The 22,929-nt window shown below is 38.0% G+C and overlaps 1 protein-coding gene across 1 annotated transcript in view; it reads right to left on the bottom strand.

Moving 5' to 3' along the window:
* Window positions 1-22,929, bottom strand: part of ERBB4 (erb-b2 receptor tyrosine kinase 4) — a 1,112,005-nt gene that overhangs the window by 339,445 nt on the left and 749,631 nt on the right. The window contains exon 5 of the mRNA XM_030852949.2: window positions 329-394. Within this exon, the coding sequence (XP_030708809.1) occupies window positions 329-394 (66 nt within the window). The remainder of the gene's footprint in view (window positions 1-328; window positions 395-22,929) is intronic.

The following is a 22,929-nucleotide window of genomic DNA, read 5'->3' as shown; positions in this document are numbered from 1 at the left end:
GTTAACCTGAAATTCAGTTAATTATCATTTTGTATACATTTGGTTTTCCTACTTCCTCTGATGTACAGACTCTGAAGTCATGGTTAATAGCAACACATTTGTGTTGCTATCATTAATCCAGAATCCACAAAGAAATATAGGAAACAACTACATATTACATTTAATTTGAAAGCTTTGAGATTAGGCAGTTTACTTAGATAGAATCAATCTACCACAAGGAGGCAAAAGCTCATTTTCATGTTTCTGATAACCAGAAGTGTGAAAAGCATCAGTTATTAAAATTACTTGACAATTTCAAGGCTATGTCTTTTCACTGTTGAACACTTACAAGTCTGGCAATGATTTTCTGTGGGTCCCCAGCATCGGCCAGTGCAGGACTTATGGCAACGTCCACCTGTAGAACAGCAGAAAGCACATGTGTATTATCTTTCACTCTGACTAGGAGTTAAGACCTCAAAGGAAACATTCTTGCCCCTTTATGAGGATTTTTAATTCACACTAGAGTTGAAACATAGCTCATAAAATGCCCATTTAAGTAGCAAAATCTGAATGTCAAATACATGTGAAGCAGAAATACAATCTCTTGATATTCAAAATCCTCTCATCTCATTTTATAAGAAAAGGAAATACAGAATCTGTAAATGTTCCTACATAGTCAGAAGTAAATATTTACATGAAATAAGTTTCACTTCAACTATTGAATACTTTTATTCTATTGATCTATATCCTACTTGATATAATTTCAAAAGTTCAGGGCTTACTGATACCAACAGATGTTAAGGATTAAATCAATAGTTAAAAAAGAAATTGAAGTCTATGAAAACAAGAATATATTACAAACATGATAAACCGTCAGAAAAAAAAGTTTTATATATAATTTAGATTATCTTTTTTTTGTCAAAGGTCTATTGTGTCTTTTTAAAATTTTTTATTGAAATATAGTTGATTGACAATGTTAGTTTCAGGTGTACAGCAAAGAGATTCAGTTATACAAATATATGTATATATATACATATGTATGTATGTGTCTGTGTGTATATATATATATATATATATATATATATATATTCTTTTTTTACATTCTCTTCCATTATAGGTTGTTACAAGATATTGAGTATAGTTCCCTGCACTATACAGTAGGTCCTTGTTGGATATCTATTTTATATACAGTAGTATGTATATTTTAATCCCAAACTCCTAATTTATCCCTCCCCCTCTTTCCCCTTGGGTAACCGTAAGTTTGCACTGTCTTTTTAAAAATTTCTTTACTGAAGTATACTTGATGTACAATATTAATAAGTTTCAGGTGTACATCACAATGATTCACAATTTTTAAAGGTTATATTCCACTTATAGTTATGACATAATATTAGCTATATTCCTGAGGAGGAGGTCATTAAGAGGTTGTGACTGCCAGTTGACCTGTGAGCTGAACCCAGGCAATCAGAGGCTTCTCACCCCCTCCCTTGTCCTTGAAATATATGTCCCTCCAACTAATCCCATGCTAGCAGCTGTTTCAAGGACATAGCCTGGAGAGAGTAAGGTGTTGCTGAGACCATCTGGACTGAATAAGTGACTGAATTTAGTTAGGACCCCTACACAAACTTTTAAGACTCTGGCAGGTGGATGCTGAGATCTACTCACGTTGCTGTTGCCCAAGACAAATCTCATAAATAAGTTCCCTTGCTTATTAAACCTGTCGCCTACTAATCTGCAGTGGGCTGCCTCTTTCTTCTGTCTCTCCTTGTCCTTTAGGTACAGGGGCCAATTTGCAAACCAACATCTTTATATAAGTATTTCAAGCATTTAAAACAGCTAATTTTTTAGGAATCTTAATTTCAATTATTTTATATCCTCTTCTAAAAATTTTATTGATACTACCTTCATTATCAAATATCAGCCTTTATTTCCTATAGTCTCATTTTCCTTTTAACGATGATGCTACTATGGGTATTTGCCTCAGCAAATACAGTTGTCCCACAGAGAAATTCCCTACAATCTCAACAAAAGAATATTAGCTAGAAGAAATAATGTTTAATGACTTTCTTTGAAGTTTGCAGCTGACTTTCATAGGCTTACTCCAAATTTTTGTGAGTACAAGGATATGGAATGGGCTCATTTTTAGGGAAAAGTGGACATGAAAATCTATCAAAGACTAAAGTTTTCTATAACAAAGTTCTTATTAAACCTTGTCTGTTAATTTTCTAATATAAATTGTGAACGAGTACATGCCTATTCAAGTTGTTTATTTTAAAATAGTTAACTTCACTGTAAAAATTATGGAATAAGGTTATATCAAAAGTTTCCATCTTTCCTTGACCCAGTTTTTTTTTTTTTTTTTTTTTTTTCGGTACTGTTGTGGCCTCTCCCGTTGTGGAGCACAGGCTCCGGACGCGCAGGCTCAGCGACCATGGCTCACGGGCCCAGCCGCTCTGCGGCATGTGGGATCTTCCCGGACTGGGGCACGAACCCATGTCCCCTGCATCGGCAGGCGGACCCCCAACCACTGCGCCACCAGGGAAGCCCCCCTTGACCCAGTTTTTAACTCTTCCTCTTGGAAGTTCTTACAACTTGGGCAGCTTTTTTTTGTTGTTTGTCTTAATCTCTCCTTCTGAGACTGACTGAATGAACCTAGTATGTTAAACGCTTTCACAGTTAAGGGACAGATTCAGCAAACACCCTTTCTCAGGCTAAACCTCAGACCATCCTACTGGTCTACTCTTCTGCAAGTGAACAGTACTATTTCCAAGTTAATATAACACTTAAGCTCAGTCCCAGCCACCTTCTTAAAAGCATCTAGATCCTGGCCTCAATGGGGTTTATTTAAAGCAATTCTGTTTGTGAAGCACTGAGGCTGACATCACAAGCGTATAATATCCTGTCACTCTGCCATCTGTTTATTTAGATCCAAACACATTATAACTACATAATGCAAGCTCATTCTAGCTGACAGGAAAAGGACTCCATCTGGCTTGAACAATATAACTTTAATCAGTGATAATGATAATTATTATTAAAAACCTACCGGAGTTCTTTTGTATAAAGCTAATAAATCTAAATTGATTTATACCAGAGGAAATTAGAAAGGACTGTGAGACAAAATGGAAAGCAGTGCAAACTTTTTCTGAATACAAACTTTTTATGAGAAAGTAGCTAATGTTAATGTGTTTCTTTAGGTGTGTTAAAATCCTTTAAATCGACCCATTAAGTAGTCTGTTAATTGAAGATATCTGAAGCAGAGGACGATCTACCATTTAATCTATGACTTCTCTAATTGGGTTTGGGCCTAATAAAATATTTAGCTTTATTTATGGTTGCCAAACAACTATCTGTAACTGTTAATAAAAAATGCTGAGTAACATTAGACATTTTAAAACTTCAATGATTCCCTTTAATTGGATTACATATTTTTTTTTACCTTCTTATTCTTGCAGTTTCAATTTACCATCTCAAGACCTACTCTCATATCTAATAGAAAAAGAAATATTACTAGAAATTTTGTTTACAATTCTTGCCAAAGTATCATAGCGAGACCCACCTAGTTGGGCACAAGTTAAATAGTGTCCGCACAAACACAGAACGCTTAAATAATTTAACCTTGTCTAAATGCTGTGAAGAGATTTCATTTGTTAGTTTCCATTTTTCATTTATATAAAAGTAGAAATATCAATTACGTCTATAACAGGAAGCCGACAACTGTTTCTTCTCTGGGATTTTACTCAGACTTATATTCCCTCCACCCCTTTTGAAAACCAAAAGGAGGTGATTGCTTGGCCCACACACTTCAGAGTTCTGTCATGACAAGTGTGCTGCAGGACCGTGAATTGAATGTGCCTCAGTTAATGGCTGCTCCTTCTGGCCTGCCCTTCATTTCACTGTCTCTAGGGCTTTGAGGGTTTTGGAATCTGCTCAGGCACTCAGTTTAGTTTTGGTCTTCAAAACTGTGTGATACACGGCACTTGGGCTAACACTATTTTCACTGAATTGTTGCAATTAACTAAATGTCAAAGTATCTGACCAAGATCTCTGCCTACAACGATGTATTTCTGAATTAATGCATTTTTCACACTTTCACACCTGCAACCTTGGTTTGATTCTTGCAGACAATTGAATAGTGTAGTTTTTTTTGCTTTTTGTTTTTTTGGCGGTACACGGGACTCTCACTGTTGTGGCCTCTCCCGTTGTGGAGCACAGGCTCCGGACGAGCAGACTCAGCGGCCATGGCTCACGGGCCCAGCCGCTCCGCGGCACGTGGGATCTTCCCGGACCGGGGCACGAACCCATGTCCCCTGCATCGGCAGGCAGACTCTCAACAACCGTGCCACCAGGGAAGCCCTGAATAGTGTAGTTTTAATGGGCTACAATGTTTAATATTTTTAAAAATCTGGTTTTAGCGTTTTGTTCCCAACATTTCTGCTGCACAAAAGCGTTTCCTTAGTAATTATTAATCTCGAATTGGAAAAAAAAATTCTACAAACTTTCTTTCTTACTTTCCTTCCATCCATCTATCCATAAGTATTTCTTGAGTACCATCTGTATCTGTGTATCAGGAACTATGTTACATATCGGAGTTAAGCTGAAACAGACATGGTTACTATTCTAAGAGAATTCAGAATTAATTCAGCATTATTCTGAAGGGAAAAGGTTTTGACTACTCTATATATAATGTTCACCCTCCATGTGTTTAATGAAAGAAGGTGATAAATCTGAATTTTCAACAGTCCCCTAGCTCAGGAAGGAAGAGTTGGACAAAGCCACGTTGAGCTGGACTGTTTCCAATTTAATGCCTGGTAGCTCCAAAGTCTACTGTATTCCTTATATGTGATTTATCTATGTGACATCTAAAATGAGATCTACCCAGAGCATTTCAGTGGAGAGGATAAACATGGCCTCTGAAGGGTCCCTTGTGCGTCTCCTAACAGGAAGGGAAATATTTTAACTATGGCTCAATAGATATCTTACTGGGAACTTTCTTCCGGTCCTCGGTTCTCGGGTATGCAGTACCTCAGGAGGCCTGATTTCACAGGGAAAAGAGACTGTATATGTAAATAATTTTTAGTGTCACTTAGCTTTATAACCTACTTCTCTAGTAGAGTGTTTTTTAAAATGAGGACAGGAAAAAGAGGAATTAGTCAGATACTAGCCTATGTAAATGGGAGAAACATTTTGGGGCACTGAGACTTTGCCAATGCTGTCCAAATCTGCTTATTTCCATGTTTCAATCTACTACATCATTTTTTTTTCATTATTTATTGTGATAATTCTTTTAAAACTATTTGAGAAAATACACCACTTAAAAATAAGAATCTGACATTTCCATTCAGCTTAGTGATAGCATAGTTATTTAAATTAATATTTCTACCTCCTGTCAATCTGACCCAATTGAAGATCTTAACTATAGAATAAAACAAAAATTTAAACAAATATTTGTCACCTTAACAGCTAATTTTAAAAAATAAGCGCTGATTATTGCATTATATGCATTATATTGCATTATTTCAATTCACAGGCAATCGCCTCTGACAATGCATTATTCATCATAGAAGTTGGCAAACATAGCTAAGTTCATCTTTTATGCTTGTCCAGCAGATGTTACTAAAAATGTAGCTCCTGTATTTTTTTTTAAGGAGCTAGAGTCCCTGAGCCACTTTGATAATTTTAAGAGTCATAAAATCATGCTGGAAGTTTTGCTTTTATTTGGAACTGCCTGACAGCAGAGATGGGATTTAATATGTACCTCTGTACTGCTTTCTGCAAGTAATATGCCAGGACAGTTGAAGAGTTACAAAATATAAAGTCACAGACAACCATAAATGATTATATCCTCAAACTGCCTCTAGTTAAAGGTGATGAAGTTATATCCCTGGATTCTTCTTTCAATTCTTTTAAAAGCTGGCATTCTTGACCTCTTAACACTACATTTACTGGGGAAGAGTGAGAGAACAGTATCTTTTTTATGACCATGAATTTTAAAAAAGGGAAGTGGAACATTTTTGAAAGTCTACACTAAACCAGCTCCTGTTCTTGGCCAGACAATAAAAGATGAATAAGTCAGTGTCCTGCCCTCGAGGAGCTTTCAAGGACCAGGAAATAGGCAAAAATATAGGCAAATAATTATAATAATCAAAACATAGGTATGCATAAAGTAGAGAAAAAAGATTAAAAAAAAAATGCTCTCCAAAGGGGATGGGCATTTCAAATGGGCTTGGATATCTTGTTTGCCCCGTAGAGAAGGGGAGGGAAGAAAAGTTCCAGGCTGAAAGATTAACCTAAGCAACAACACAGAGGCACGGATGAGCACAACTCTTTGGGACCATAATGAATACTTTATGGTCCCTTGAGCAGTTTGCACAGAAACAGCTGTTGAAGTATGAGCTTACAAAGTGTCTTGAAAGTCTTGGTTGGTGTTTACTCTGTACAGGTATTATGGTGTAGGTCAAGGTTTTTGAGCTTTGAATTGATGTGGTTTGACCTGCAAGGTAGAAGAGGGTGTCAGGGTATGCTTCCTAAAAGTCAGTGTTGACACTTGAGTACCTTGTGCAAAATGCTGATTTTATAGTCTGCAATGAGGTATAGGAATCCATATTCATACAAAGCAATCCCAGGGATTCTAATGATAATGTTTCCAAGACAACAAAGCATATATAAAAAAAAATGGTTTGGCATATAATTCCAAACTCTATTAACATTATGGCCATATTTTGTGACAGTTAGATCTGATCAGATGCTTGTTGACCAAACGTACAGAATTAAACAGTGTAAAAATCTAGCAGTCTCTCATTTCTCAGTATTTACTCTGACTTGTGAATATATTTCCATCAATTTGCATTTTCTTTTCCCCCAGGAGTCCTAGAAAATACATAGTTTTTATTTTCAATTTTAAATTATTATGAATCACCCATATGATAGTAAAGTCACAACATGATTCCAGCAAATGATATACTAGTAGGGTTAATAATATTAATGTAAGGTGGAATTGTTTTTTTTTATCAGATGTTAAACTTCCCTTATTCTTACCCGACAGTTCTCATTGTTATGTGTTTATTCATCCTCACACTTTTGTCCTGTAAATTGAGCTTACATTTTCTTCTAGTCTTAATCAATCTTCCTATATTATCTATGATTTGAAAGTGAATTATTGAATGGAAACTTTACTGTTATACATTTTGCTGTTCAGAAAAAAGATGGGCAGGTATTTTCACTAACTAGAAAGACGAATTTAAAAATTAAAAATATATATATATGTGGAATTTTTCATCTAGCAGTAAATTAAATCAGGAATTAGTTGTTTAAAATGTTTTACTAATCACTGTATTGAAAAAGAAATAAGTAATATCAACCTCATTGTTATTCATTTCAAGAAATCTAAAGCCAAAGGATTGAGAGGAGCATATATGATCATGTGATCAAGATTAATTTTGACCAAATATATCAAGTTTAGTCTGCAGCACTTCTATCCATCCTTTCCTCAAAGGCTCAGCAACCTAGGACTAATCTGTGACTGCCAGAGCACACAGTAGCTCCAAGCCCAGTACCACTTCAGATAGGATTATAGAGAAATAGCTGATAGACTAACAGTTAATGTGGCACACAGAATTGTGCAAAAGTTTGAAAGTACTGAGCCTACGGAGTAAATTTTCATTTCTTCTGAGGCCTTCTGTAAACACAAATCAATCTAGAGTAGATATGATAATAGCAGTAACCCCAGATACAAAACCTATAAGAGTGCCATTTTTCGGACTTCCCTGGTGGTGCAGTGGTTAAAAATCCACCTGCCAATGTAGGGACACGGGTTCGATCCCTGGTCCAGGAAGATTCCACATGCCGCAGAGCAACTAAGCCCATGTGCCGCAACTACTGAGCCTGTGCTCTAGAGCCCACAAGCCACAGCTACTGAGCTCGCGTGCCACAACTACTGAAGTCCGCGTGCCTAGAGCCATGCTCCGCAGCAAGAGAAGCCACTGCAATGAGAAGCCCATGCACTGCAACGAAGAGTAGCCCCCGCTCGCCGCAACTAGAGAAAGCCCACGCACAGCACTGAAGACTCAACCCAGCAAAAAATAAAATAAAATAAAATAATAAATTAATTAAATAAAAGAGTGCCATTTTCAAAACCTCTTAAATCATATATAAGGGTAAACAGGTACTCTATTAACATGCTGAGTTTCGATGTTTCTACCTATAGATTCAAGGAGAACAGCGAGATCTATACAAATTTCAGTGTCAAAAAGAAATTTGATGATAACCAATTTAAAACTTAAAATTGTTACTTATTGCTTACATCTACAGCCTCATGTGATCATAAGAGTGACTGATAGAAATGACATTAACATACTAAAGGAATTGTATTTCTCATTGAATATAAAGATCTGATATAATGCTGTCTATATTACTATTCCATACCTTCTATACTTCTCCCAGCATACCTTCAAACTCCTGAAAGCTAACAGAGACAAACTTCAAAGAGAATAGCAAAGGGGCCAAATACTTTTGTAAAAGTCAAACTATCAGCAAAACAATTTGACTCAAATTATAAGAAAAAAATTAAATTTTTTTCCTGAAAAACTGGAAGATTTCATATTTGATACTGTCAAACATTTCTTTCAAATCAAGCAATTAGAAAGCATTAATTATCACTGTTCATAGCTGTGAGCACAGAGTAGAATATAGGAATTCCACCCGCTGAGGAACATAATTATCTCCGAACAATGTCAAATGTATTTCTAAAACATATAAATAAGAGGTATGAACAGACTGGGGAACCTTACCAGCAGACTTAACATATTAAGACCTGTCTGCTGTCTGCAACCAACTACAGTGATAAGAATAGGTAGATTTATGAGCACTTATGATGAACCAGCCAGGGCCACCAAAAACTGCCAAGAGCATACTTCAGAGTGTAGTCTATCTAGATGATACTCCCTTGAAGGTCTGCAGTGTACAGCCTGTTCAGCCTTATGTGGTGGTAGCCCTTTCAGGAACATTCTAAGAATTTTATGTATATTAACTCAAATACCCTAATAGGCTGATACTCTCCAAAATTTATATGTCCAGCCCAGACCATGTGCAAACAGGTTTATACTTCGAACTGTCTATGAAATATCAATATCTGTATGATTAGCAGGCCTTTAAATATTTACATGTCCAAAAATTAATCCCTGATCTTCCCACCCCACCAAAAAAATTATCACTGTAAAGCCTTCTCCGTCTCAGTCAATGGCAGCACAATCCTTCCAGAGGCTCATGTTAGACAGTTTAAAGTCATTCTCAGCAACCCTTTTTCTCTCACATCCCAGATCCAAATTCATTAGCATATCCAGTTGACCCTAACTTCAAAATATATCTGGTGTCCAGTAATTTCCCACCACTTCCACCACTAAGCCACTGTCATCTCTTGCTTGGATTAATGAAATAACCTCCTAACTTGTGTCCTAGTTTCCACTCTGGATCCTTTACAGTCTCTTCTCAATATATTAGCCAGTGTGATGTCCTTAGACTAGCTCAAATCCCAATAACTTCCTGTCTCTCTCAGACTAATAGTCAAAGTCCATTACAATGGTCTTCAAGACACTAGAATACTTGGTTCTCTCCTTCTTGCCTCCATAACCTTACCTCCTGGCTCACTCCTCTCACTCTCACTCCTGCTGTTTCTAGGACATAAACTAGGTGCATGACCCACTTAGGGTCCCTTCTGTTTTACTTCCCTGGACCTCTCTTTCTCTGATAGCTTGCAGTCAGATGGTTCACCTGCTTTCTTGCTTTTCTTAGATGCCACTTCTCAGTGAGGTCTTCTCTTACCCACACTATTTGCATTAAATATTTCAGATGGATTTGCTAGATTTTATTTCTAACACATGTCCAAATTAAAGTGCTATAAAATGAAAAGTGTAAAAGAAGAAAATAAATATCATGCATAAACTTTGCACTTTGGTGTTTTTCATTTTTTTGAAGTATATATAATTGTTTTGAAGTTAATATAATAATCTATATAGTTTTGTAACATTCTATTTTCACTCTATATTTTATCCTGTACAGTTTCAAGTGATGTTAAATAAATGTCATTATTTTTTGGGTGGATTTACCTCCCATCATACAGACAAACTAAAATTCAATTAACTTTTTTGCTTTATGGAATACTTAGGAGATGCAGGAGATCAATATATATTTTTTAAATGAAAATACACATTAAGAAAATATCACTAATTTCATGTCATATTTTAAAGATTTAAAGGTCATGGAGGGACAATTTGGATATCAGAAGGAACTTGACTATGTCTTTCTTTATATACTTCTGAAAAACATTGATGGAATCTGGAACAGATGTTTGGATCTGTAGATGACTGGCACATGTATCAGAACATTTGATAAAAGGATTGATGGGGCTTCCCTGGTGGAGCAGTGGTTGGGAGTCTGCCTGCCTGCTGCGGAGCGGCTGGGCCCGTGAGCCATGGCTGCTGAGCCTGCACGTCCAGAGCCTGTGCTCCACAATGGGAGAGCCACAACGGTGAGAGGCCCGCGTACCGCAAAAAAAAAAAAAAGACTGATGTCCTGGAAGGCTTAGATTGATCTACTGGTTCTAGTGGTGTGTCAAAGGCCTCTGTACATATCTATCATATTTGACCTTTTAATCACTGAGTTGGATAAAACAATGAAATATGCTTACCATTTTTGAAAATGACACAAATCTGGACGAAGCAGTGCTTGCTCATACACAGGATAACGGTTCAGATTTTAAAAGCAAATGAGTCAAAAGTAACAGCAAGAAATTTAAAAGAATCAGTGTAAAATTCCTGCATTTATGGTTTTAAATCAGTATTTCATGTGAATATCAACAGACAGATATACACATAACACGGAGTCTATCTGGCATGGGACAGGTAAGAATTTCAATTCTCACTCTGTTACTGTGTCATTCCGTAGTCATGTTAGTTAACTTCTCTATTTTTTTTTTAAGTGTTCATCTTATACATGGAGGCTTACACTATGTTGCATAATCCAATCTAGACATCATCATCAGCAACATCATCAAACTTACCACATCATCTACCATTTATTGAGCACTTTCTATGTTCTAACTAGTAGACTAAGGGCTTTCCACATAGTATCTCATTTAATTTACACAATAACATTATAAATACTATTATTTGTTCCATTTTATAGGTAAGAAAAGAGAAAGCAGCCTTTAAATGGAAAAAGAGACTACTTCCTTTACAGCATGTCAGAACTTTTTATACTTAGCATATTTGCTTGTCAAAAGTTTTTGTTCCTGCCCATTTTTAAATTTCTAACTGACATTTACTTTGCTTCTATTATTTTTTTAATTAAGGTTCAACTAGAAATGGGGCTAAAATAAGTGTCAATTAAATATAAACACATTTTAGCAATTGGCAGTTATAATTGTAATAGGAAATTATACCCCTGGTTGAGAGAAGATAAAATATTTAAAAATACTATTATTTAAAAATGCTCTTTCATACACAACCAATTTACAATTTTGTCATTTACTGCTCTAAGAGTTCATATATATGCTGGCAAATGCAGAAAACATAAGCTTTGATATCACTTTTATCTGCATTCAGTTTTAGTTATTTACAATTAGTGGGACCTTAGGCAACAAACTGTACCTAAGAGCTGACTTTCCTCATTTATAAAATACAGATGATAATACTTACTATATATGTTAGGAGTGATTAAGTGGAATGGCATATGCAAAGTGCCTGGCACATCATAAGCTTCAATCAATGTTAGTTCCGTTTTCCCTCCCTCACAACGCTGTATATAAAAACATAAAGAAAAACAAAGTGAGACAAAGAGATGGAGACAGTCAGCAGAGGTGACACGGTAGACAAATGAAGTAACCTGGAGACAGAAGCATTTATGCAGAGTTGAAATGATCACTAAGGTACCACACAGTCAAGCTATAGGAAAGAGGGAGGATGTGAAATCTTAGGAACTTTGACAGGCTCGGCAGACAGGGACAGTGGGTTTCAGAGGTCTCTGCATGCTTCAGCAAAGTTTGAGAAGTCATAGTCTCAGCAGGAATGTTACTAATAATCCAAATGCAGTGAAATTTCACTCTGCTACTGAATATTTCACTCTTGAATATTTCGTTTAGTTGCATAAAGGAAGGGAAAGAGAACAGAGACTATTTCAAGGTATGTGACAGAAAGAGAAACCCATGGTGGCAAAATACTTTGGATTACTGTATCCCTTAACCCTCATCTGTGAGTTCTCTAGTCAGAGGTTCTAATGGATCACTGAGGAACCATAAACATGCACATGTTCAGTTTGTGAGTGGTCTCACATTTGAGAAGCATGGTTCAAAAGCCAAAATTCACATAAAAGAACTCTACTCCTCTCAAAGGGTATTTTAAATGGGATCCAAAGCATTGCCCATGGCCACGATTCTAAATATTTTCTCAACTCTCACTCTCTGAAGTGTCTCATTCACCACAACCCCATCTTTCAAGTTCTCTCTCTCTCTCTCTCTCCATGCCTTTTCCCGTCACAAAGCTTTCATCTTTCTACTCTCCCCCATTGTATCATTATTATGGCATTGATTGACTTAGCCATTCTCCCTAAATAGTTTTTATCCCATCCAGCTCTCTGGTTAAATGATTTTCTGCCCATTTTTTAATGCACTTATATCCTAAGTGTGCAATGCAACATTCTAGGAGGACTTTGTGTGTGTGTGTGTGTGTGTGTGTGTGTGTGTGTCTGGAGGTGTGAGGGACAGTTTGGTCCAGTGTGCTGGAAATATCAGGCTGGCAGACACGGAATGTTTGAGCAGGTGGGAAAGCAAGACCTCAAATATTCCCACATTTGTCATTTATATCCTGTCAGAGTAGTCATTACTTGAGAAGGGATGTACTGGTTCTACATCACCATGAACATTACAAAATTCCCAATATCTGTGTGTGGCATGGTCTCCAAGAGCAGCCTGTTTTCATCTGGCTTCTACTTGACAACTCCAAGAATAGACCTGTCTCCTCTATGAATTAACAAGAAATAGGCATTATCAAGGGAAAACTGAAATGGATGAAATTATTACAAGCTCCTTAAGGGAAGAAACCATTTCGTGTCCACAGTTCCTAACAGTACTCGAAACAGAGTAGGCTTCCCATATCAAATAACCCAACATTTTCTTTACTACGAGACCAATATCTTCACACTATAGTGATAACCCAGCTTCTTCCACCCTGAGTAAAATTTGAAAGGTCTTATAATATCTGTGGTTTGAGACTTTATAATTATGGCTGGGGCCATTATTCTTGTGGCCTCCTTTTTTTTTATTATATCTGAGATTGAGACTGAGTTTTTGTTACAGATTGCTAGCCTGCAGCAGTCAGTTGGGGAAATGAGACATCACTGAGACAGATAACAAAGAAAACTAGGTAACAAATTGCAAAAGATTAAGTAGATTCATGGCACTATATTAAACAAACTCTTTGAGGTATAACAGCCAGAAGTCTCATCTTATGTTCCTACCATTCTTTCATCTGCCAAAAGGACTTAGCTGTTTTTATACACATATATTTTTTCCTCCCCCAAGTCCTCACACTTAAAATCAAAACAACCGCATTAACAAAGAGGCACATTTCTAAAGTGCCACTGTAAGCCTACAGAATGAAAATGTGATTTTAAAATTGATGAAGGTTATAAGAAAGTGACCCAAAAGGCATTACAGTAAGTAATGCACCTAAAATGTCTTGGCATAAAATGTTTTCATTAAGTTGCCTTTGAAGTTCACACACAAAAACTACAACTCAAGATTAATGGATTTATAATATATTTTTAAAATAGTATTCCATCAACAAGATATTTCAGTGGAGTCTCTTGTTGATGTACTACTAGATAGATCTGGAAACTGATCCATTATTCATAGAAAAAAATATAAATGATTTGTAAACTACTGTATATATATCTATTGTTTTCCTTTGCAAAGTCCTCATCAGCTGGCATATTCAAGAGTTAGTCATAGTTTAGATATAATGCAACTTTATCATGTAGCAGGCATCATTCTAAGCTACTTATTTCTCATGACAACCTTAGAAGGAAAATATTACTACAGATGAGGAAGCTGAGTTCTGAGAAGCTTAATAACTTGCCCAAGATCATACAGTAAGTGACAGACCTGGGATTAGAGCCCAGAAATACAGTTTCCAGATTATACACCCTTAACCAATATAATTAAGTTTCTTATTTCTGTTAACAGATACAAGAATAGAATAGTCATGTTGGACAAAGGAGGACAGAGCACACAAAATAGATTAAAACACACATAGGAAGACAAACTTTAACTTTGTCCCAATAAGGCCTGGTTTTGATAGGATTAGAGCAAACACTGAGTAAGTTCAATGGATTTTAGGAGGTCAAGAAACCAGTAGGCACGGATGTTGAATGAGATCATTAACACATACTTATTGAATTATGGTTTTCTCAGGGAATATGCCCAGTAGTGGGATTGCTGGGTCATAGAGTAGTTCTATTTTTAGTTTTTTAAGGAAACTCCATATTGTTTTGTGTAGTGGTCGTACCAGTTTACATTCCCACCAACAGTGCAGGAGGGCTCCCTTTTCATCACACCCTTTCCAGCATTTATTGTTTCTAGATTTTTTGATAATGGCCATTCTGACTGGTGTGAGGTGATATCTCTTATAGTTTTGATTTGCATTTCTCTAATAATGAGTGATGTTGAGCATCTTTTCATGTGCCTCTTGCCCATCTGTATGTCTTCCTTGGTGAAATGTCTATTTAAGTCTTCCACCCATTTTTTAATTGGATTGTTTGTTTTTTTGATATTGAGCTCCATTAGCTGTTTGTATATTTTGGAGATTAAACTTTTGTCTGTTGTTTCATTTGCAAATATTTTCTCCCATTCTGAGGGTTGTCCTTTTGTCTTTTCCTAAGATGGGGCGAAGTGAGAGTAGCACTGACATATACACACGACGGAATGTAAAACAGATAGCTACTGGGAAGCAGCAGCATAGCACAGGGAGATCAGCTCGGTGCTTTGCAATGACCTAGAGGGGTGGGACAGGGAGGATGGGAAGGAGGCTCAAGAGGGAGGGGATATAGGGACATGTGTATGCATATGGCTGATTCACTTTGGTGTACAACAGAGACTAACACAGTACTGTGAAGCAATTATACTCCAATAAAGATCTATTAAAGGTGCAAAAAAATGCATATTGATTCAAAGTCACCTAGGGAATGGCTTGCATAGAGTTAAACGATGATTTGGGGTCACTTGCTAAAATCTTTGAGGTACCTGAGGAACAAGCAGTATTTAGCAGATGACTTCAATGAGCAGGGTGGAGGGGGTACTACAAGTGGATGTGAAGAGCATTAAAAATGGTGTCCTTCCCCAACCCACTTTGCAGCCCCACAGAGTCAGAGGCATATTTACTTATAAATGGTGATGGGGAGCTAAGAGAAGGCTTTTCACAGTCCCCAGCATTAGGATAGGATACAGAATAAGCAGTGCTTCATAGGAGGAGCAAATCTCAGTTATAAACACTAAAAATGTTAACAACAACTAACATTTATTGAGCACTTACTATGTGGCAGGCATTGTTTTAAAAATTTTCATTTATTATCTCAGTTAATTATCATGTGAGAAAAATGCGGGATAAAGGAGCTAAGCAATGACAGTTAAGAAATTAGTTAGAAGAAACTCTTGGAGTCAAGATTCAAACTCATGTAGAAACCCAGAGCTTGAGCTCAGTCACTAGGCTACCATCTGAGGCAAAGAAGCAGAAGAATAATTGTGCAAAGAGAATGACGATGCAGGGGGCTTTGCTCTGGAGTAGGGTTAGGTAAAAGCTTTTAAAAGGTAGGAAAAGAAGGGAGAGAAAGAACAGTAATATCTAATTTTTCCCTACGATTATCCATTCAAATATTTTTTGCGGCGGGCCTCTCACTGTTGTGGCCTCTCCCATTGCGGAGCACAGGCTCCGGACGCACAGGCTCAGTGGCCATGGCTCACGGGCCCAGCCGCTCCGCGGCATGTGGGATCTTCCCAGACCGGGACACAAACCCGCGTCCCCTGCATCGGCAGGCGGACTCTCAACCACTCCACCACCAGGGAAGCCCCATTCAAATATTTTTAAAGTAACATATATTCTTACTCTAAATTAAGTTACTATCGATGAAACAATGTTTCATTTTTTTTTTTTTCCTCCCTCAGATAAAACGTCTGGGTCCACTGTGTGGATTAGTAGAAATAATTTATTATTTCATAAGAACGTTACAAAACTGCATGTTAATTTATCTTTCTCTACTGATTCAAACAGGAAGATCCCTGTCAGTTATACAACCATAAGGAACTTCACACGTGTATTTATTCCACTAAAAATACACTGCAAATTTTTTCAATAAAATATTTGATATTTAAAATTATGCAACTAAATAAAATTTAGAAATGAAGAAGTGTTGGTTATCCAACATTTTATTGCTTTTAAAAATCTTTTAGGGGGCTTCCGGGAAGATGGCGGAAGAGTAAAACGCGGAGATCACCTTCCTCCCCACAGATACACCAGAAATACATCTACACGTGGAACAACTCCTACAGAACACCTACTGAAAGCTGGCAGAAGACCTCAGACCTCCCAAAAGGCAAGAAACCCCCACCCCCACCCCCACGAACCTGGGTAGGGCAAAAGAAAAAAGAATAAACAGAGACAAAAGGGTAGGGATGGGACCTGCACCAGTGGGAGGGATCCGTGAAGGAGGAAAGGTTTCCAAACACTAGGAAGCCCCTTCGCAGGCGGAGACTGTGGGTGGTGGAGGGGGAAAGCTTCGGTGCCGCGGCGAAGAGAACAGCAACAGGGGTGCGGAGGGCAAAGAGGAGAGATTCCCGCACAGAGGATCAAGGCCGACCGGCACTCACCAGCCCGAGAGGCTTGTCTGCTCACCCACCGGGGCGGGCGGGGCTGGGAGTTGAGGCTTGGGCTTCGGTGGAGCGCTGGGAGAGGACTGGGGTTGGCGGCGTGAACACAGCCTGCAGGGGATTAGTGCGCCATGGCTAGCCGGGAGGGAGTCCGGGGAAAAGTCTGGACCTGCTGAAGAGGCACGAGACTTTTTCTTACCTCTTTGTTTCCTGGTGTGCGAAGAGAGGGGATTAAGGGCGCTGCTTAAAGGAGCTCCAGAGACGGGCGCGAGTCGTGGCTAAAAGCGCCGACCCCAGAGACGGGCATGAGACACTAAGGCTGCTGCTGCCGCCACCAAGAAGCCTGTGTGCGAGCACAGGTCACTATCCACACCCCCCTTCCGGGGAGCCTGTGCAGCCCGCCACTGCCAGGGTCCCGGGATCCAGGGCCAACTTCCCAGGGAGAATGCACGGCGCGCCTCAGGCTAGTGCAACGTCACAGGGGCCTCTGATGCTGCAGGCCCGCCCCACACTCCGTGCCCCTCCCTCCCCCCAGGCCTGGGTGAGCCAGAGCCCATGAATCAGCGGCTCCTTTAACCCCGTCCTGTCTGAGCAAAGAACAGACGCCGTCCGGAGACCTACACGCAGAGGCAGGGCCAAATCCAAAGCTGAGCCCCTGGGAGCTGTGAGAACAAAGAAGAGAAAGGGAAATCTCTCCCAGCAGCCTCAGAAGCAGCGGATTAAAGCTCCACAATCAACTTGATGTACCCTGCATCTCTGGAATACATGCATAGACAACCAATCATCCCAAATTAAGGAGGTGGACTTTGAGAGCAAGATTTATGATTTTTTCCCCTTCTCTTTTTGTGAGTGTGTAAGAGTATGCTTCTGTGAGAGATTATGTCTGTATAGCTTTGCTTCCACCATTTCTCCTAGGGTTCTATCCGTCCATTTTATTTTTCTTTCTTAATAATTATTTTTTATTTTAATAACTTTATTATATTTTATCTGGCTTTATTTTATTTTACTTTATCTTCTTTCTTTTTATCCTTCCTTCCCTCCTTCCTTCCTTCCTCTCTCCCTCCCTCCCTCCCTTCTTTCTTTCTTCCTTCCTTCCTTCTTTCCTTCCTTCCTTTCTTTCTTTCTTTCTTCTTCTACTAATTCTTTCTTTCTACTTTTCCTCCCTTTTATTCTGAGCCATGTGGATGAAAGGCTCTTGGTACTGCAGTCAGGAGTCAGTGCTGTGCCTCTGAGGTGGGAGAGCCAACTTCAGGACACTGGTCCACAAGGGACCTCCCAGCTCCACATAATATCAAATGGCGAAAATCTCCCAGAGATCTCCATCTCAACACCAACACCCAGCTTCACTCAACGACCAGCAAGCTACAGTGCTGGACATCCTATGCCAAACAACTAGCAAGACAGGAACACAACCCCACCCATTAGCAGAGAGGCTGCCTAAAATCATAATAAGTCCACAGACACCCCAAAACACACCACCAGACGTGGACCTGCCCACCAGAAAGACAAGATCCAGCCTCATCCACCAGAACACAGGCACTAGTCCCCTCCACCAGGAAGCCTACACAACCCACTGAACTAACCTTAGCCACTGGGGACAGACACCAAAAACAATGGGAACTACGAACCTGCAGCCTGCAAAAAGGAGATCCCAAACACAGTAAGATAAGCAAAATGAGAAGACAGAAAAACACAGCAGATGAAGGAGCAAGATAAAAACCCACCAGACCTAACAAATGAAGAGGAAATAGGCAGTTTACCCGAAAAAGAATTCAGAATAATGATAGTAAAGATGATCCAAAATCTTGGAAATAGAATGGACAAAATGCAAGAAACATTTAACAAGGACCTAGAGGAACTAAAGATGAAACAAGCAACGATGAACAACACAATAAATGAAATGAAAACTACTCTAGATGGGATCAATAACAGAATAACTGAGGCAGAAGAACGGATAAGTGACCTGGAAGATAAAATAGTGGAAATAACTACTGCAGAGCAGAATAAAGAAAAAAGAATGAAAAGAACTGAGGACAGTCTCAGAGACCTCTGGGACAACATTAAATGCACCAACATTTGAATTATAGGGGTTCCAGAAGAAGAAGAGAAAAAGAAAGGGACTGAGAAAATATTTGAAGAGATTATAGTTGAAAACTTCCCTAATAGGGGAAAGGAAATAGTTAATCAAGTCCAGGAAGCACAGAGAGTCCCATACAGGATAAATCCAAGGAGAAATACGCCAAGACACATATTAATCAAACTGTCAAAAATTAAATACAAAGAAAACATATTAAAAGCAGTAAGGGAAAAACAACAAATAACACACAAGGGAATCCCCATAAGGTTAACAGCTGATCTTTCAGCAGAAACTCTGCAAGCCAGAAGGGACGGGCAGGACATATTTAAAGTGATGAAGGAGAAAAACCTGCAACCAACATTACACTACCCAGCAAGGATCTCATTCAGATTTGTTGGAGAAGTTAAAACCTTTACAGACGAGCAAAAGCTGAGAGAGTTCAGCACCACCAAACCAGCTTTACAGCAACTGCTAAAGGAACTTCTCTAGGCAAGAAACACAAGAGAAGGAAAAGACCTACGATAACGAACCCAAAACAATTAAGAAAATGGGAATAGGAACATACATATCGATAATTACCTTAAATGTAAATGGATTAAATGCTCCCAACAAAAGACACAGATTGGCTGGCTGAATGGATACAAAAACAAAACCCATATATTTGCTGTCTACAAGAGACCCACTTCAGACCTAGAGACATGTACAGACTGAAACTAAGGGGATGGAAAAAGATATTTCATGCAAATGGAAACCAAAAGAAGCTGGAGTAGCAATTCTCATATCAGAAAAAATAGACTTTAAAATAAAGACTATTAGAAGAGACAAAGAAGGACACTACATAATGATCAAGGATCGATCCAAGAAGAAGATATAACAATTTTAAGTATTTAGGCACCCAATATAGGAGCACCTCAATACATAAGGCAAATACTAACACCCATAAAAGGGGAAATCGACAGTAACACATTCACAGTAGGGGACTTTAACACCCCACTTTCACCAATGAACAGATCATCCAAAATGAAAATAAATAAGGAAACACAAGCTTTAAATGATACATTAAACAAGATGGACTTAATTGATATTTATAGGACATTCCATCCAAAAACAACAGAATACACATTCTTCTCAAGTGCTCATGGAACATTCTGCAGGATAGATCATATCTTGGGTCACAAGTCAAGCCTTGGTTAATTTAAGAAAATTGGAATTGTTTAAGTATCTTTTCCGACCACAACGTTATAAGACTAGATACCAATTACAGGGAAAAGATCTGTAAAAAATACAAACACATGGAGGCTAAACAATACACTACTTAATAACGAAGTGATCACTGAAGAAATCAAAGAGGAAATAAAAAAAAATACCTAGAAACAAATGACAATGGAGACAGGACGACCCAAAATCTATGGGATGCAGCAAAAGCAGGTCTAAGAGGGAAGTTTATAGCAATACAGTCCTACCTTAAGAAAAAGGAAACATCTCAAATAAACAACCTAACCTTCCACCTAAAGCAATTAGAGAAAGAAGAACAAAAAAACCCCCAAAGTTAGCAGAAGGAAAGAAATCACAAAAATCAGATCAGAAATAAATGAAAAAGAAATGAACAAAACGATAGCAAAGATCGATAAAACTAAAAGCTGGTTCTTTTAGAAGATAAACAAAAGTGATAAACCATTAGCCAGACTCATCAAGAAAAAAAGGGAGAAGACTCAAATCAATAGAATTAGAAATGAAAAAGGAGAAGTAACAACTGACACTGCAGAAATACAAAAGATCATGAGAGATTACTACGAGCAACTCCATGCCAATAAAATGGACAACCTGGAAGAAATGGACAAATTCTTAGAAATGCACAACATGCCAAGACTGAATCAGGAAGAAATAGAAAACATGAACAGACCAATCACAAGCACTGATATTGAAACTGTGATTAAAAATCTTCCAACAAACGAAAGCCCAGGACCAGATGGCTTCACAGGCGAATTCTATCAAACATTTAGAGAAGAGCTAACACCTATCCTTCTCAAACTCTTCCAAAATATAGCAGAGGGAGGAAGACTCCCAAACTCATTCTACAAAGCCACCGTCACCCTGATACCAAAACCAGACAAGGATGTCACAAAGAAAGAAAACTACAGGCCAATATCACTGATGAACATAGATGCAAAAATCCTCAACAAAATACTAGCAAACAGAATCCAACAGCACATTAAAAGGATCATACACCATGATCAAGTGGGGTTTATTCCAGGAATACAAGGATTCTTCAATATACACAAAACAATCAATGTGATAAATCATATTAACAAACAGAAGGAGAAAAACCATATGATCATCTCAATAGATGCAGAGAAAGCTTTTGACAAAATTTAACACCCATTTATGATAAAAACCCTGCAGAAAGTAGGCATAGAGGGAACTTTTCTCAACATAATAAAGGCCATATATGACAAACTCACAACCAACATCGTCCTCAATGGTGAAAAACTGAAAGCATTTCCACTAAGATCAGGAACAAGACAAGGTTGCCCACTCTTACCATTCCTATTCAGCATAGTTTTGGAAGTTTTAGCCACAGCAATCAGAGAAGAAAAGGAAATAAAAGGAATCCAAATTGGAAAAGAAGAAGTAAAGCTGTCACTGTTTGCAGATGACATGATACTATACATAGAGAATCCTAAAGATGCTACCAGAAAACTACTAGAGCTAATCAATGAATTTGGTAAAGTAGCAGGATACAAAATTAATGCACAGAAATCTCTGGCATTCCTATACACTAATGATGAAACATCTGAAAGTGAAATCAAGAAAACAGTCCCATTTACCATTGCAACAAAAAGAATAAAATATCTAGGAATACACCTACCTAAGGAGAAAAAAGAACTGTATGCAGAAAATTATAAGACACTGATGAAGAAATTAAAGATGATACAAATAGATGGAGAGATATACCATGTTCTTGTATTGGAAGAATCAACATTGTGAAAATGACTCTACTACCCAAAGCCATCTACAGATTCAATGAAATCCCTATCAAACTACCACTGGTATTTTTCACAGAACTAGAATAAAAAATTTCACAATTTGTATGGAAACACAAAAGACCCCAAATAGCCAAAGCAATCTTGAGAACGGAAAACGGAGCTAGAGGAATCAGGCTCCCTGACTTCAGACTATACTACAAAGCTACAGTAATCAAGACAGTATGGTACTGGCACAAAAACAGAAAGATAGATCAGTAGAACAGGATAGAAAGCCCAGAGATAAACCCATGCACATATGGTCACCTTATCTTTGATAAAGGAGGCAGGAATATACAGTGGAGAAAGGACAACCTCTTCAATAAGTGGTGCTGGGAAAACTGGACAGGTACATGTAAAAGTATGAGATTAGATCACTCCCTAACACCATACACAAAAATAAGCTCAAAATAGATTAAAGACCTAAATGTAAGGCCAGAAACTATCAAACTCTTAGAGGAAAACATAGGCAGAACACTCTATGACATAAATCACAGCAAGATCCTTTTTGACCCACCTCCTAGAGAAATGGAAATAAAAACAAAAATTAACAAATGGGACCTAATGAAACTTCAAAGATTTTGAACAGCAAAGGAAACCATAAATAAGACCAAAGACAACCCTCAGAATGGGAGAAAATATTTGCAAATGAAGCAACTGACAAAGGATTAATCTCCAAAATTTATAAGCAGCTCATGCAGCTCAATAACGAAAAAACAAACAACCCAATCAAAAAATGGGCAGAAGACCTAAATAGACATTTCTCCAAAGAAGATATACAGACTGCCAACAAACACATGAAAGAATGCTCAACTTCATTAATCATTAGAGAAATGCAAATCAAAAGTACAATGAGATATCATCTCACACCAGTCAGAATGGCCATCATAAAAAAATCTAGAAACAATAAATGCTGGAGAGGGTGTGGAGAAAAGGGA

The sequence above is a fragment of the Globicephala melas genome, chromosome 7, assembly GCF_963455315.2.
Source record: "Globicephala melas chromosome 7, mGloMel1.2, whole genome shotgun sequence".
NCBI classification, from domain to species: Eukaryota; Metazoa; Chordata; class Mammalia; order Artiodactyla; family Delphinidae; genus Globicephala; species Globicephala melas.
Note: the sequence above shows the minus strand (reverse complement) of the source record. Positions and strands in the feature narration are given on the sequence as shown.